At 43.1% G+C, this 17,891-nt stretch overlaps 1 protein-coding gene across 2 annotated transcripts in view; it reads left to right on the forward strand.

The window, feature by feature from the left end:
* The first annotated feature begins 400 nt into the window (after nucleotides 1–400).
* lrp5 (low density lipoprotein receptor-related protein 5) overlaps nucleotides 401–17,891 on the forward strand; it is a 59,409-nt gene continuing 41,918 nt past the window's right edge. For both annotated transcript variants that reach the window (XM_076075954.1, XM_076075962.1), the window contains exons 1-7: nucleotides 401–462; nucleotides 5,114–5,182; nucleotides 5,352–5,480; nucleotides 10,247–10,443; nucleotides 10,567–10,698; nucleotides 16,515–16,603; nucleotides 16,718–16,936. In XM_076075954.1, the coding sequence (XP_075932069.1) occupies nucleotides 416–462; nucleotides 5,114–5,182; nucleotides 5,352–5,480; nucleotides 10,247–10,443; nucleotides 10,567–10,698; nucleotides 16,515–16,603; nucleotides 16,718–16,936 (882 nt within the window). In that variant the 5' untranslated portion in view covers nucleotides 401–415. The remainder of the gene's footprint in view (nucleotides 463–5,113; nucleotides 5,183–5,351; nucleotides 5,481–10,246; nucleotides 10,444–10,566; nucleotides 10,699–16,514; nucleotides 16,604–16,717; nucleotides 16,937–17,891) is intronic.

Raw genomic sequence — 17,891 nt, forward strand, 5'->3', positions numbered from 1 at the left:
CCTAGAGGACGCGGCGGCGGTGGACTTCCTGTATTCCGAGGGTCTGATATTTTGGACGGATGTCAGCGAGGAGGCCATCAAACAGACGCACTGGAATCAGTCATCCAACTGTAAGGCCGTTTATTCTTCTGCTTCCTCATTAAACCAAACATTTACTGTAGCTACATGTTAAAGGGTTTTGGAGAAGAACTCATCCCCCCTCTTGCCACAGGTTTTTTCACACTGTGTATGTTTTGTGGTTGCAGCCCTTAAAGAAGCGCTGGGAACCGGCCAGACTGTGGTAGTGTCGGGGCTGGACAGTCCCGACGGGCTGGCCTGTGACTGGCTGGGCAGAAAGCTCTACTGGACAGACTCGGAGACCAATCGGATTGAAGTGGCCAACCTGGACGGCACCTCCAGGAAGGTCCTGTTTTGGATGGACCTGGACCAGCCCAGAGCGATTGCCCTCAACCCTGCTCAGAGGTAACAAAAACACGCTCTTCACACTACTCCAAGATAAGATTATAAATGTAGTTTATGAGTTCACAACATAAAGGCGACAGCTTAATCAGCCTGTCTCTCTCCGAGTTGGCGTGGATTGTTACATTTGTTGAAAATGAAAGCGTATCTGTTCTAAAAAGTTTTAAAATGTCACACAATCGTTGATATCCTCTGCTCTCGTGAAGATAAGGTCGCCTGCACCGGTAACAAACGACACACTGACAGAATCTGTGTTTTTGTGTTTTTACCCGAGCTGGACCGGAAAATATTCAGCTAAAAACTGATCCCCACTGTTCATCCGTGAAGTTTGCCGGAAGCGATGTAATGTAGCACGGATGCGTTTTATGTGGAGTGAGCACTGCGCCGGACGTTTAAAAAAGATTGCCTTTGAATGCTACGTAGTTTGTTGTTGGTTAGGAGGCCCTTTGGCCTTTTAATAGCCGCACAAAGAGCATGCCTTCTTTAAATGAACATTTTGAACTATAGTAGCAACACAGTGTAAACAATGCCGAAATATCGTTAGTAGCCTAGCATACTTGAGCTAAAGGTGCAGGGTGCAAAGATATGAGAGTGAATAGAGAAGATGGTGGGGGAGAAGGCCTGCTCCCTCCATGCTTTGACCTCACGCTGACCTCCCTTCTATCTTTAGATCAGATGATAGATATGTCGTTTACTTATGATTGCGTGTTAACAGTTTTCATGATGACATGGGGGACAGAAGTCTCCAACCATGACCTCTGCAGAGCTTGTCTGAAGACTGCTTTTAAACCAAGAGGTTCAGTGAGTCCACTGAGCTCCTTAGTTCAGGCTAAATGCACTGAACCCTTTCCTTATACTGCAATTAAACACTCTTTTATCCCGTATTGCTCAATCCTTATGGGTCTTTCGTACTGTAAACAGCCTGAATAACACGTCAGCTCCAAGACCAGTCCGATTGTACGGTTTACATTTATATAGATTACGATAACCACAGGGTGTGTCTGTGTTTGGAGTTGTTGGCATATCTGTTGGTCACACTGTAACTGAAGCTGGACGGGTGCAGGGCAGGCGGGAGAGAAGAGGAAGCCCTCAGTGAAACTATGCAGTTCAACCACTTCATTTAAGTGAAAGTGACGACCCCAAAACTGTCCTTTTATAACGGCTCGTGGTTGCCGCGTAAAATGTAGGTACAGGAACGAAGACAAACAAGATCCAGGTTGTTCTTGTCCTTTATATCAGTATACAGTAGAGCAGTGGCGGGCCGTGCATTTTATACCTAGGCCTTCACTGTTGTCCTGCAGCTGAAATACCACCTTATAACCACATGATGGCGCCACAGATATGATCAGTTTCTAAGGCTGTAACTATGTACGTATTAAATGTACGTAAAGTTCGGTACGAGACTTGCAATACGTTTGAATAGTACTAGAGCATCTGGAAAATGCAGAAGCTTATATTCAGGAAAATATAATGTTTTCTGCGCTCATGGAGGACAGTGGTTCTCAGCTGGTCTGGCTGTGGGACCCACCATCACTCCTTAATGACAAGTCGCGGCCCAAAGAGATCGTCTTATGATTTTACTTTCACAACTTAAGCATTGTACGTACTGCTCTGCAGTGTCTTTCCTCGTCTCAGTCTCCTGTGTCATGGTGTGTGGTACATCTCACTCAGTCAGAATGCCCATATTTGATTGGCTGAGCTGCATCACGTGATGTGATTCACTAACCGACAGCCTCTGCTGTTAAGCTTCGTTTCACGATAGTCACGTGATCGCCCACTGACCAATCACAGCACACTCTGCACCTCGCGGCAGACACTGAGCTGCACTAATGCTGACGTCATTATAGGTCGGCGAGCAGGCTCTGATACGTCAAAGAATACGCCCAACATGTCAAACTAAAGATCTGATTGGTTGAAGAACATGACAATCAACAATATCGTCCCCGTTCACTTAAACTGCAAATGGATGCAGGCCTCCGTCTGCAGGCCTGGGTCTCTGTTCTTACCTAGAGACACAGAGGTGAAATCTGATTGGATAAAAGCTCTACTTAAAACAAGCTGCACTGGAAGCAGAGCAACTGAGAAAGACAATAGCTGTGCAATGAGAACATAAGATAATGGGAAAAATATTTTTATAAATTATAATACATGTAGTGTATGTAAGAAAAATTATTAAATTATAAAATAGTTATAACTTTGTGATTCTGTTTAGGCCAGCAGAGAAGGCCTTGCAGGCCCTGACGGCCCACCACTGCAGTAGAGATGTTCAGATACCTGAACTTGTTTGTTGGCTGTTACCGAGTACCGATTCGATACCACAGCATTAAAAGCACATCGCCGTTTTATTCGTGGGATATTATCATGGCTTTTAGATGCAGCGGTTGTGTTTTCCAGAGCTGATGATGAGCTGATGATGGGAGTAGCAAGTTACACGTGTTGTTTTTGTTCCTGCGTAAATGAGCTGATACATGATAACGCAATCACGTGATGTCGGATCGGTACAATGGACTCGCGTCTTCTCCAATACCCAATCCAGCATTTTAGTCTGCATTGGAGACATTTCACAGACGGGTTATTGGAACAACTCTGGTATACAGTATATGAATCCAGGTCATTTGAGCATGCATATATACAAGGTCACCATAATCAGGTGCTGGTCCACGGCCCCAGAGCCTCCTTCACCTTGGGCCTCGTCCAAGCCAACCCTCCGTCTCACTGCGATAAACACACACGCTTTTACAGCCCACGTGAGCACCACATGTGGATTAATCCGCAGCTGAAAATAGTCCCCATCAAATGCACTATTTTTTTTCCTTTTGAATAACGTTTGATAAAAGCTGCAGTGACCAGCTGTTATAGGAGTTTACTGAGGCTTTTTAGAAGTGAAACTACCGGCCTATATTGTATATGTGAGACGTTTTGTTTAAGAGTTACGTTTTCAGTAGGAGCCGATTATTGACATTTGGTTTTGAGGTTGTTTTTTGTTGCCTAAATCTGATCAAATTGCTGTAAGAATAAGTCGTTTTCAAACATTCATCTTTCAAGCCAGGTTTATCTACTTTGAGTCTATCGATTTCACTCAAGATAGTCAAAGTTCAAATTAGTTAAGGACAAGTTAAGTGCCGCTCAGTCAGTGTTTAGCCAGTTATATTCAAGTCAACTTCAGTTGTGTTTAAACCAATGAAATCAAATCCGCTCAAACCAAATGCGAGTAATTTCAAAAAGTTATTTTCGCTTTAGTTCAAGATAGTGCAGTCGACTCATGCATTGTCGGAATCAGTCACACAAATACAATCACAGCACCATCTCTCTCTCTGCTTTCCTGCTCTGTAATTGTCGTGTCTACGTTGCCGGCCAAAGGAATGCAGATCTCATTCATTGATTCTGAAACTATGGACACACACACATAACTGTGTGTGTGTCTAAGAAAGAGAGCTAGACACACACGATACCACGGCATTTAATAAGTAGCATTCAAACCAATAACTATCGGTTGTCTGACAGGCTGATTTATTGGGCTTCAATTTATTTGACTGGTAACTGGAGCAGAGCAGAGCCGGAGTAGTTTTACTGTAGATATAATTTATGGTTTGGTAAAAACATATCTCTGGTACTACACCTATTTACCGGTATATCCACTTTCTTTTCTATTTTTTTTTATCCTCTCAATCTTTTCCCCCTGAAATGCGTCATTTATTGAGAAGCGTTATTGTAGTGACAATAGATTCATGGACCGATCATAAAATAGAGAAAATTACAATAAAATGACGTGTACATGAGAAACAGAGATGGAGGGAGAAGCATTGGAGAGGTAAACAAAAGCATTTGAGATATGTAGATACGGTGGAATAACGAAGAAAAAAATCATTTCAAGTTGAAAACAATTGTAAGATTTTGTCTTTCAGTATCATTAGCTGAAGGGTTAGCATGACTCTCTCACATGAGGAAGGAATCAGGTTAGGGCTTGATTTTGCTAATCAAATAATCAGATCATTACTTTGATTAATCGATAATTAATCTGCTAAAAAATAACTAAACTTATTCCTCATGTTCTTGTTCAACACGTTTACTACACATTGGATTAAAATGTAGTGAGGATAAAACCATTACCAGTTTTAACGCATCGAGTCGCACCAGTGTCGGACCGTCTCCGGGGTCGGGGCCAAACTGTGCAGGAGACCAGAGAGACAGACGTTTAGCTCTCAGCTCTTCTGCAGCTTCTTTCTGAATCTCTGTGGTCTGAAGTTCAGTTTGTCTCCTGCGTCCTTGATTGTGCTTTATTTTTACTGCCTCGCTTTCAGCTGTATAAGAGTCCTCACTGATGATGAAAACCCAACACTTACCGATTGTTGCTGCTTCATAATAAAAGCGTTTGGATAGTAAAATAACAGGGGACTTTTCTTGTGAAGAATTTGTAGGAAATTAAAATGTGTTTATCGGCAAAGTAGCGGAGCTTTGTTAGCGGCTATTCATCGATAAAACATGTCCATTAATACTGCAGCGAGGAAGAGTGAGCAGCAAAAATGAGATTTATTCAAATGTGTTTATCCAACCGAGTCGAGCCAAGCCAGCACACACGTATGTACGCAGGGTTATACTCACCTCTAAATGGCTAAATGCAGTTTGTTTCATTGACATATTTCTTTCCCTACAGCTACATGTACTGGACAGACTGGGGGGAGGAGCCCAGGATAGAGCGTGCTGGAATGGACGGCAGCAACAGGTACAGCAACTGCATGACCCTTAAGCACAGCTTCTGTAGCCACAGTGATGTTTGTAGAGTACAGTATCCTCCAGTGCAGCCAGATGTGCAGAAGCAGTACCAAGTTCTACAAGAACGCAACAAAGTGAAAGCAGCAGTTGTACGATCATGGCCTTCTGTCTCTTCACAGGAAAATCATCGTGGTGGTGGACATCTACTGGCCCAACGGTCTGACCATAGACCTGGTGGAGCAGAAGCTGTACTGGGCAGACGCCAAACTCAGCTTCATCCACAGAGCTAACCTGGACGGATCGGCACGGTGCGGCTCCTTTTTGTGTGAATTCAGACAAATATTCTAAAGAAAAAGCTAATTTTAACAAGCTACACTTAATGGTAAATACCTGTAATCATAAACAAACTTACATTAAGGGAGAGGAGGGGATATTTACAGATACGGTTCAGTTAAACAACACACAGAGAAAAGTGTAATGACATGAGACTATAGCCTGGCTGTAGAGTTGGCTTCAGGCCTCATCCCTTTCCTGCAGCATACACTAAAGCCAGAAACAGATGATATGAAATATCTTCCCCCAGACGACCAGAATCAGAGCGCAGGGGCGATGCTGTAGCAATAATGATGCTAGCAGATATATTTGCAGAGAGCAGCAAAGCTCTGGCAAAACAGAGGGGGAACGTCTTTACTTTTTTTTTTTGTACACCTTAAACTACTTGAGTCTGAACTTCGACTTCACTCCCTTCATGACATGTTTCTCAAAAACTCTTGTCAGTGCATAATGCAAAGAAAACAGTTCTATGAAGATGAATTAAGACTTGGCGGTCACTCATCATCAACATCTCATTTTCTTCTAAATGCAGGAATCATGCATTCCAATAATGTATAAGAATGTAAGAGTAACTGTGTGTGTGTGTGTGTGTGTGTGTGTGTGTGTGTGTGTGCGCGCACCCATGCACTTTTGTCCTGGCAACAGACATATGCTTCCTCTGTGACTCTGTCATAATGCCGTGAGCCTCACAGGGAGGGTGTAACGCGGGAAAGTGGAGCTTTCAGTATGCTGTGTGCGTGACTTCCTCTGTGGGTGCCCCCGTGCACTGTACGCAACGATTAACGTGCACATACTCGTGCGAGCCGCTCTCTTGTCTGTGCGGGAGCTGGATTCCAGGGAACAGGGAGGCTGCTATAGAAGAATGCAGAGATAAAGCTGAACATGACGTTCTGTTGGGTTTGGGAGTTGAGAATTCCTCGTTGTCCAACTTCTTGGAATCGCATGCCTCTGTGACTATTGATTCCTCTTATTGATGCTTTCCGACAGTTGCCATGTGCACGCTGTATCGTGTTGTTCAAAAGCGAGGCGCTGACAAACCTGATGAGGATGAACCCTACAATGTGAACAACAGATCACTGTTGAACTCGGCAGGAGTAATTCTTCCACTTATGAATAATTTGTGTTGCATTCTGAGGGTATCATCACCACACTGGTAAGCCCACACTCCCCTATTTGGTCCAGTCCATAGACTGTATATAAGAGGTGGACGTAGTCATCATGACGTCACCCATTGGTTTGTGGACAGATGTTTTGAGGCCTCGAGTTTATCGATCTCGCCGTCGCCATCTTGGCTTTTTTTGCAACTGATGAACTGAAGTGATCATATTTGGAATGTGGAGGAGTGACGTGGAGACGCCGGATACGTCTCTGGTAGCAGCAGCGACCTGTCAATCACAGTAGGCCCGCCCTAAAGCATCCCCTGCTTTATGGTCTATTTGACCCTAAATGGACCATAATTTACTAAATGAACATCATGCTGTATTGAAGAAGACTTGAAACTAGAGATTGAGACCATAAACTCATGTTTACAATGTATTACTGAGGGAATAAATCAAGAGAGAAGTAGAGTCATTTTCTGTCGTCTCAGGTATCAGCTGCTTTTACCGACAAACTTACATTGTCTGTTTGATTAGGTGGGAATAAAATGCACAAACTTTACAGTTCAAATTCAATTTCAAGATCCCCTAGTAAAACTTGAACGATTTTTCGCCCCGTTCGACTTCTTCAGAGAAAAGGAGGAGGGGAAGAGAAAAATAGCTGCACAGACAGAGTGAAAGAAAAATAGAGTATGAGAGAGTTGTCCAACACAAACAGAGCTGTGGTATGGAGGCCCCAGTAAAAACACACACACACAGCACCACACACACTCTCTCACAGCTCAATCTGGCCTTCTCTCCTTTAGTCCGCCCATCAGCCTTCTTTCTCCACATCTTATCGTTCGCTCTGTTTCAGAACGTTCCAGATCCGACCTCGTAAGATTGTGACTTTTAGGTAAAAGTGAAAAGGTTCAGACATGAGACCGACGTGTTCAATCAGCATGAGATTAAAGCAGAGCTTATTTTAGCTCATTATTTAAAGGCGACCTATCATGCTCATTTCCAGGTTCATACTCGTATTTTGGGTTACTCCTAGAACGTGTTTACATGTTTTAACTCTGAATAAACATGCATTCACTCTGTCTGAAACGCTCCGTTTTAGCCATAGAGATTAAGAAAAGGAGTAGAAGCAGACATTCCCATTCAAATCGTTGCAATTTTTATGTGTACCGTTTCTATTGTGACCGTTGGTCGTGCGCCAAGTTGCAAAAATTCAGAGGTGCACTACCAACTTCATGAAGATCTTCATTTGAGTACATGTAATGTTACTAAGCGTAGAGAGTAAAATGTAATAACTTAATGTTTCATCCACAAACTCTTGACACAGCGTAGAAAAGAACACTGCTATCGCCAGATAAGTGACATTTAGTATGACTCATTTTCTCTAACCAGTGTAGTGTAGCTATCCAACTTGTTCATGGGATCGTTAGCGTGCTTGCTTATTCTAACTTTTTAAAATATGGGCCCTTTAAGCAGTCTGTAACGTGGTGAGTCACAAATGACTGTAAAGTCGGCTGTTCTCTTGGAAACTACTGCCAGTGTAGCGTAATGTTACCTGCAGCTAACTTACTTAGCTTGTGACAACACGGCGTAGAGGTTGGATTAAACCAAAATTCAGTGGAAATGTATTCACGCTGTTGGAAAAATGGGGTATTCTCAGCCAGCGACTGTTCCCACTATCACTGCTATCACTACATCCACTAGCTCGATGCTGCACAACACCGTGTTGTTACATAACCACAGCACTCATTGTGTGTAGGTATGTTAAGACGATAGGATATTTGTGCAGCTCTGTTAGAGGGGGAGGCTTTAATGTGAATATACCTGACAGCTTGAGTAATACAATTATTTGCCTGTTTTCCAATTAATTTGCACACACACACACACACACACACACACACACACATTCAAAAGCTGAACAGAGCTTTGAAATCTGGAGTTGGTTAAATTTGTTCTTTCTTTTTTTTTTCTTAACCACTGCTGGCAGCCTCCTCTGCTTTTACAGCACACACACACACACACACACACAAAATGATGATTGATGAAAGCCAGTTTCTGGTGTGTTGATATTCTAAATACAAGCCTTCTTTGATCCGGCGCCTAAGTGAGTTTGTGCGAGTGCATTTTGCTGTAAGTGATTTCTAAAGTGTGTTTTTAGAAAAGAACACACACTTCTCCAGCCGTCACGCTCTTTGTAATTGTTTGGCCCTAAGGTTCGAGAGAGGGAATACCTTCTCCAAAGCTGCACACTCTTCTAAATGTGTTGCCTTAATAATACTTGCCGTCCACATTGCACTGGAATGTGGTCGAGATATTCACGGTCCAAGAGGGGTGATTACTATTGGTTCTCTGGCCTTTTTGCTTGTGCCACCATCAGGTCAAACTTTCACTTTTGCACAAGAAATCTAATGATCAGATCATAATAAATTGTAACGAACAAATGTGTGCACCCCCAGAGGGTAACGCCTTTACATTTCAATTATTTTATTTTCAAAGCTTTTCTTGAAAACCACCCTCATGCCAAAATATTCTGCCAAGAGGACACACTTGTGATTTTAATGACCTAATGGCTTTCATATACTGCCACCCTCATGACACATTTGACCCTTATATTTAAGCTTCACTGCTGATGAGCCCAAATCCTCTGTTTGTTGTTCTCCAACACCATTGTTTTGTGTTGTTTAATGAACATTGCGGTTTAGGGGTGAATAGAGGGGCTTCAGATTTTTAGGCCTCTGTTTTTCTTCCAGCACACAACCAGTAACATTGCAAATACAGTCACAATGCTGTTTTGTTGCAAGTTCCTCAAATAGCTTCTTGAGGCTGGCTCCAAGAGTGAGTCAATCCCCATAGACCCTCATGTTAAAATGCCCAACTTTACAGCAGAAATAAACATGTTTACAGCCTGTTTATTTTGAAAACACTCTATTTCAATCCAAATTGTGCCTTTTATTCAGCCATTGCAACAAAAACGTGCAATGCACAAGTCTAACAAGTCCATTTACCATTTAATATATTGATGACAGTCTTATTTAAACAAAGACGCATGTAACCACAACGGACAATATCGAGGTCAGCAAAAATGATCACGGTTATGTCCATATATCGGACAATAAGTCGATAACGTAAAAATGGTCGAGGTCATGTCCATATATAATACAATAAGTTGATGATCTGTGAATATCGTGACTGACCTTATTAGGGTATTGGATAAAGCCTCATTTTGGTGTTGGTAATGCGACCCATACTGGCACCGTTATCCAACCATTTTAAACGTTACCCAGCCCGAGGTGGGTTGAGTGGTAAAGCTGAGCTTGCGTTTCGGCTGATCGGGTAGCTCTGCATAATTCTGATACTGGCTTTGACGGGATAATGCTGCCTTGTTTTACAACTAACTCATGTGCAAATTGCAATTTTTGTGGATTAAGCGGACAACTCTTTCTGGTCTTCAAAATTGTAAAGATGGTTTGCTCACAACTGTGTGCATCTGAATGATTAAGGAAAATACGTCTCTTATTGTGATGTAATTTAAGAGCCATTAAAGTAATAATCCATGGCAGACAAGTAGCATTTTGTAATAGGATTCTCTACACAAAACACAAGCCGCCCTCTGATTCTCAAGACTCTTTCATTGTGTCCTGCAGTGAAACAGTGGTGGAGGGCACCCTGACCCATCCTTTTGCACTAACACTGTCTGAGGAGACCTTGTACTGGACCGACTGGCAGACCCGCTCCATCCACGCCTGTAACAAACACAGCGGAGACAAAACCAGAGAGATCCTCAGTGGGATCTACTCTCCCATGGACATCCAGGTCCTGGAGTCCCATCGGCAGCCTTACAGTAAGTCAAATGTTGGGTTTATGTTTAATATACAGTACAGCACACATGCATGAAGCTAATCATATCTTCTCCATCTCTTGTCTCTTCTTCTTTCTCTCTCTTTCTGTGTCGACGTCAATGCAGTCCAGACTCCCTGCAGTGACGACAACGGAGGCTGTAGTCATCTCTGCCTACTCTCTCCAGTCCAGCCCTTCTACAGCTGTGCCTGCCCCACGGGAGTCCAGCTGAAACCAGATAGAAAGACATGCAAACCAGGTATGGATCCTATTTACATCAGTACGACTACTAATGAAACAGCCACTGGCAATCCCTAAGAGAAGAGTTATTTTCAAACTGATTGACTTCTAGATGTTGAAACCCCAAAAGGATTCGATAAGATGCTGAAGTCAGATTTGACACATTCTATTGAAACCCAAATTACTGGAAAGGACAGAGAGAGCAAAATGAAGACGCTATTAAGAACAATTTTGTGCTCAAGTAAACAATGCAATCACACTGACACAGCAAAATAGTCCCACCTACGAAGCGTGGTTAACAAGACGTGGGCTCCGTGTTTCAAGATGGGTCGGTGGGTTGCCGACATCGCCGCAGAACCCCTCGCACTGAGGACACTCCGTTCCGGTTGACAGTCTCGCCGGGAGCCCCGTCCACCCCTGCAGGGAAAGAGGGCGCAGTGAGCACTAAGTCCACGGCCCCATGAAGTGACGAGATCTGGGCACAGGGTGCGGTGAAGCTTGCGTCCGGAGCCGCAAGCTGCTTTCCCCCCTTCTTAAGCCTACATACTAGAGCCGGTCACGGCCCCCGGCCAGCCAGCAGCCAGGGAGAGGATCCCCCCTATCTAGTTTATAGGTAATTAACAGGAAACAGTGGATTAGTCGGGGGAGTTTATTTTTTTTATCACGGAAAATAAGTTGTAGAATGCCGTAGGAGGGTAAAGATAGATCGATGTATCGTTTCAATAATCGACGACCCAATATCATCAATGCTAAGTGAAAACATCGATTCATCTTTAAAATAAGGCTTTTATCTTGAAATTACCAAGACATGACTTGTGTCACCATTTCCTCCTGCCAACAGAGCCCAGTATTCACATTGTCAAATCATACTTTAATTGCTTTTTGTGAGTTGATATTAATGTAACTGATTGTGTTAAATAGGCAGAGGATATTGATCGCAGGCCTCTGAATGGAAATTGTATCCTGGCAGACTTTTTACATTTTTGAATTGGGTTTTGCAGGATTATACATTTGTATCAAATACAAATACAATTGCCTTTTTATAATGTGTCCAAGGAAATGACGTGTCGTCAGTAAGCATCGTATCGTTGTCCAAAGACTCAATACGATATGGTGTCGTGATGATTTACACCGCTAGCTCGACGTGTTTAGTTAATTTGCTGACCTGCCGATGCTGAAAGGATGCACGGTGCAGCCCTAGCTCGCAGTGGATTCACAGAGTATCTCGTATGTGGCCATTGTCTGCGGTGTGTACTGTCGTGTCCCAGCGTAGAGCGCATCAGCTTGAGAACAAGTAAAGAACAACCTCTCTGCTAGCAGAGTGGGGCACTGACTGGCTGACCGGCCCGCCATGTTGATTCCCACGGTGCTAAAACAATAGAGCCTTCTTCTGCAAAAAACACAACACTGTGCTGGAGCGCGTCTGTGTCGGTTAGGCTGCGTTATGTGAACGTATTCAATTTGAACGAAGCATGCCAACCAATCACTTAGCCACTGTTAACAATAAAAAAAAACTACAATGCTCTAGTGTGTGTGTGTGTGTGTGTGCTTCTAATTTGTTTTGCTTCGCTGGTTAAATTGAGGCCGTTTGTTATTATGCTGGCAGCAGAGCGTGTGTGTGTGTGTGTGTGTGTGTGTGTGTGTGTGTGTGTGTGTGTGAGTGAGAGACTGTTTGTCAGAGGTCTTCAAGTGTCTCAGAATGAAGTCGAGTGAAGAGAAGAGTGGAATCACAGATGCTTTCCCTCCTTCTGTTATGGGGTAGTGTAGTTGGTGGACCCAAACGCACGCACACACAGCAGTTTTACTCCAGCCAAGACTTTATTTAAATGTGCAGGAGGAGTCAAAGAATGAACAAACAAAAAACAAAGACTAACTGTCCAGCAAATTAAAGTCACTCCTCTTTCTCCACCGGAGTCGGGAGGGAAGCTCAACCGAGGCCGGGACAGATAGGCTCCGGAGTCGGGAGGGAAACTCGACCGCACTCAATACTGAAGGAACAGAAAAACAAACGGATTACGATCTTCACTGAATCGGTGTTCAGACTTACGTGACCAGACTGGTAACCGGACGGACTGACGACGCGCCGGTGAAACGCCGAGGTATTTAAGTCAGCCAGCGGCGATCACTGGAATGAGCCACAGCTGAGCGTAAGGAGAGAGGCGTGAAGTGGGCGGAACACTGGGGTGGAAACTATAGGCTGACACAAAAACAAAACATAAGCACATGGCCCACAATAACAAAACAGACAGGGAGAAAAACAGAGGAGCGCAAACTAGGAGCAGACAGGGATCCTAACACCTTCCCTTTTCATTCTTTCCCTTCATTTACCCCCCCTCCCTCGCCTCAGTCATTTAGGTAACGACGGAACAACTTTCAATGTCAAATCTGATTGGTGCCAAGGCTGAGAGATGCCAGATTTTGATTGGTTGTGAAATTACAGCTGGAATGAGATACAGAGAAAGATTTACGTGATTTGTAGAACTATGTGTTTTTTAAATATCTTGAGCTATTTGACATTATTTTAGATATTGGCAATTATGTACTATGTAGTGTATAATGAGGGCACAATTTAACTACAGATAATGTATCCTCTTTGTAGATTTTTATAAAATTGTACTAATTTAAATCTCTATACAGTCGCGGCTTCATCTCTGAGATTCAGGTGAATCGGCCTTAAATGTGAGACGAGAGAGAGAGGGAGAGGGCAGGGAATAGAAAGAGGGAGACACACTTTGAACTGCTTTAAATGGGAGCTCTTCAGAGTCAGAGGTGTGAGAGACAAAGAAGAAAAACAGTTAATTGTCTCCCATGAGGGGAGATTGGCTGTTCAATCCGAAACCAACAGCTAAAACACAGTGAGGATCCCTCAGGACAGCAGAGCCCTTTGTTTCCAGACTGGAAGGAGCAACGAAAGGGATGAACAGAAGAGCTTGATTCACACTTCAAATCTTTTTCACCACAGACAGACAGATGTTTTTGGAATTGGTGTCTATGACTTTATTTGTCTGTTAGGCCGTTATTATTATTATTGTTATTATTAGGCTATATTGCAGCTTTTTTCCCACCGAGGCTGCTCGGTAATTGTTACATGTAGTGTTCTCTCTTCTTTAGGTAGGGGTGGAAAGTAACTAAGTATGTTTACTCCAGTGCTGTACCTAAAGGTGCTAGATTCAAAATTCAGAGCATTAATATAGCAGCAAACGACTATTAGCTATGTAAACATGACATTGCTGCGTGTTCCTTTTAGTGCATCCCTCACAGCCGCCGCTATGCACTGCCCTCATACGGTTCACAGCCTCCGCTATGCACTGCGCTCATACGGCTCACAGCCGCCGCTATGCACTGCGCTCATACGGTTCACAGCCTCCGCTATGCACTGCGCTCATACGGTTCACAGCCTCCGCTATGCACTGCGCTCATACGGTTCACAGCCTCCGCTATGCACTGCGCTCATACGGTTCACAGCCGCCGCTATGCACTGCGCTCATACGGTTCACAGCCGCCGCTATGCACTGCGCTCATACGGTTCACAGCTGCCGCTATGCACTGCGCTCATACGGTTCACAGCCTCCGCTATGCACTGCGCTCAAACGGCTCACAGCCGCCGCTATGCACTGCGCTCATACGCCGGTTACAGCTGATAACGTCACTGCAGAAACGTAGCATCCCCATCAGGTAAACACTGATAGCTCTGTAAGCACCATTGCTATTGTTTGCATTCTTAACGCTGATAACACCGTGAGCGGCTAGCCGCCGGCTCAGCAGTCCCCATGTTGAGAGCTGTGTGGAGGCAATCCCTCCCCCGGTCATATGATGTGATCTAATAGGGTCGAAAATGCACTTTTCATTTCATTACTTAAAGTACAATTTCGAGGAACTCTTACTTTTGTTGAGTACTTACATTTCATGCTACTTTATACTTTATACTACTCCACTATCTTTTGGTAGGAAGTGTTGTACTTTCCACATTTATTTCACAGCTGTAGTTACTACTAACTTTTCATATTAAGCTTTTACAACACATGATAAGCTCATAAAATATTCTGAATTGTTAAAGATTAAACCACGTATCAGATCTCTATGAGTTGTTAGCTGTTCCACCAAACAGACATTTTCCCCCCTGAACCTCTCACATTGTTTGAAGCCCAAAAACGTCCAACTATCCTACTTTTAGCATAAATATAGAAGCAAAGATTAGAGAAAAGTCGTTGCGAAGCAGACCTTTGTTTTGTTTGGAAACAGATTGTTATTGGACCGTGGGGTTTGGCTCTAATCCAGATACCACGTACTGAGACTTGGGTCTGCTTGGATGGTGCCTTGACATCTATACTTTAATAACACAAGCTTTGGAGAAATGAACATTTTTCCCCAATGGGGGGAAAAATGTCTGCTGTCAAGTTCATAATGATACTGACTCTCGACCCCTCAGATTTAGCTAGTGACTTTTTGGAGCTAACTGGATCTAAAGTAGTTAAAACTAGCTCCAACTTGAGCAGCTACAACAGTAACATACTGCTCCGAATTTGATACATCAGTATTAACAATCTGATAATGTCTTACATACTAATATTTCAGTCACAGGGGACATTTTAATTGCATAACCACTGCTTTGACTGATACTAAGTACATTTAGCTTAAAATACTGCTACTTGCAGGGGAGTATTTTATCGATACTTACTTTGACTTAAGTAAAGGATCTTCTACCACTGCTGTTAGGGTCTGTTTGGGTTGAACACATTTTGGATTGGGTCTAGTATCCTTGAGTAAGGTTTGATGTGCCCACGTCCGATCAGGTCTTTCTATTTGTAAAAACTATTCATGCAGTCAGGTGTTAGTAGGTTTACCATGGGTCTGTTTTGGATTGTGAGGACCTCTAGTCGGACTGAGCTAATGTTAAAAAGTGCACAGCTGTCAACAATTTCATTAGGGCTCATCAGTCTGATATCAAAACCTTGTTAGACATGATATACTGTACCATCAGTTTATAAGCGCTGTTAGCACCATAAGCTGCTAGCCACCGGCTCAGCCGTCGCCATGTTGAGAGCCGTGTTGAGACAACAGACATACTCTGAATATCGTTTTGAGCACCTTTAAAAACAACTGAACAAAATGTCCCTTCATTTTGTTTCAAGATGGAAAAAGAAACTGTAAATATCCCTCATTATTATCAATGGGAAGGATCTTTCCCACAGATTTTTAATTCTATTTTCTATTGACTTACTTTTGACAACATTGGTTTTCATATCATTTCATCGTTATCTCATCAAACTTTATGAAGCGTTTGTACGTTCATGCTACTTGCATAGATATTTGCATTGGACCATATAGATCATGTGGTATTTGTGTTGGTTCTGAAAGGTTGATCCAAATTTCCAAAAACAAATTTGAATTTTAGCTATCTAGTTCTTGGATTTGGGAGAGATATCTTCCTTTTTACAAATGTTTGGACTGTTTTAGGCCTCAATTACACCGAGACGCGCCGCTAGAAAGGCCTCGCGCGGTTTTTTGTCGCTTTTTTGTCGCTTTTTCAACCCACATAAAAGTTTTTCTAATAATAGAAAAAAGCTTTTCAGAGCCAGACGCAGAGTCGCACCGCTCTTCAATGTCACAGTTGGCCCAGACAGCTAATCGAATCAAGCAAGAAGCAAGCTTTACTACCACTGACTTCCTAATTTTCATGCCGGTAGATGTGGTAGGGCTAGCTAGCTAGTTAGCTGTTGGGCTGTGAGAGAACTACGGATTATGTGAGAGGGAAGGGAGGAATGCGTATCTTATGTCTGTCACAAACCCTCCTGTGACCCTTATCAATCAACGAAACGTGTCTGGTTTGTTTAGGAGCAGAGCAGGTTTTGCTGCTGGCTCGACGGACTGACCTGAGGAGAATCTCATTGGACCTGCCAGACTTCACTGACATAGTACTCCAGGTAAACACACACACACACACACACAGACGTATCATCCGGTCTCGTTGCCCCCTCACATCTTCGTCATTGTTCCTCTGCTCATGGTTGTTGCTCATGGTTGCTCATGGTTGTCAGGTTGATGACATTCGCCATGCCATCGCAATAGACTATGACCCGGTCGAGGGTTACGTCTATTGGACGGACGATGAGGTTCGGGCCATCCGGCGATCCCACATCGATGGCAGCAATGCCGTGATGCTGGTTACTACGGAGATCAACCACCCGGACGGTATAGCTGTGGACTGGGTGGCCAGAAACCTATACTGGACCGACACTGGCACTGACCGGATTGAGGTACAGCTTTACATTAGGGTTCTACTACTAACTACTGCTAACAAGGTACTTTGTCACAATAATTTCTTGAAATGAATATCTACAACACTGACTGCTGTCGTGGTGTACTTTATTATTGCTTGATAAATAGGAATGCAGTCCCAGTCAGGCCTCACTGGTTTATCCTGTGCAGCTTAACACAGAATAAAACCATCATGGGGCGATTCGCAATTACGGCTGACAAACAATAACAAAATCTAATTGCGACTATTTTGACTGTTGCGATATGATTAGCTTTATTCGAGGGAATGATCATTTTTTACATCATTATTCTCATTTTCATTTCCACAACATATTCCATTTACAATGGTATTTTGACTCAAATTTTTTTAATGCTTGGGTTTGTAATCTTCAAAAAACCAGCAAGAATATGCTAGATTTTAAAAATGATCCAACAGAAAAACCCAACCCGGTGTCGCTAACTCTTTTCCAATAAAAGTAGCTAACAGCGCTAGATCCAAAAGGGGATCAAGCTAGCGAGGAAGCCGACAACACTGACAGCCCATCTCTTCAGGCCTCCCGCAAAAGCCGCGCCCCCAAAATATTTCACTATGAACGTAAAAAACCAACATGGCTACTGTAAGTACTCAAAGCTGTCAAGCTAGCAGCTTGTGGAAGACTCCAGTGAAGAGTGCACGCAGGTAGGCCGTCTAATCCTTCCAATCGGGCCAAATTAAAAAATATATATCTTTTTTTCTCAGAGCATTTGATTTATTGATTGCTGTCAGAATTTAATGATAATTTCAACAAATATATAAAAAAATATTTTTGTACAACATTACCAACCCTTGCTTTAAACAAATTGAAAATTGCAGTCTAACATTTAGATTAATTGTTCGGCCCTATTCATAATAAGAAAAAAGAAACCAGCCAGATGTGAACAAACAGTTCAGATGGTTATAAACAATGTTTAACT

This window comes from Anarhichas minor, unplaced genomic scaffold (genome assembly GCF_050575085.1).
Source record: "Anarhichas minor isolate MPS153535 unplaced genomic scaffold, ASM5057508v1 ptg000005l, whole genome shotgun sequence".
Classification (NCBI taxonomy): domain Eukaryota; kingdom Metazoa; phylum Chordata; class Actinopteri; order Perciformes; family Anarhichadidae; genus Anarhichas; species Anarhichas minor.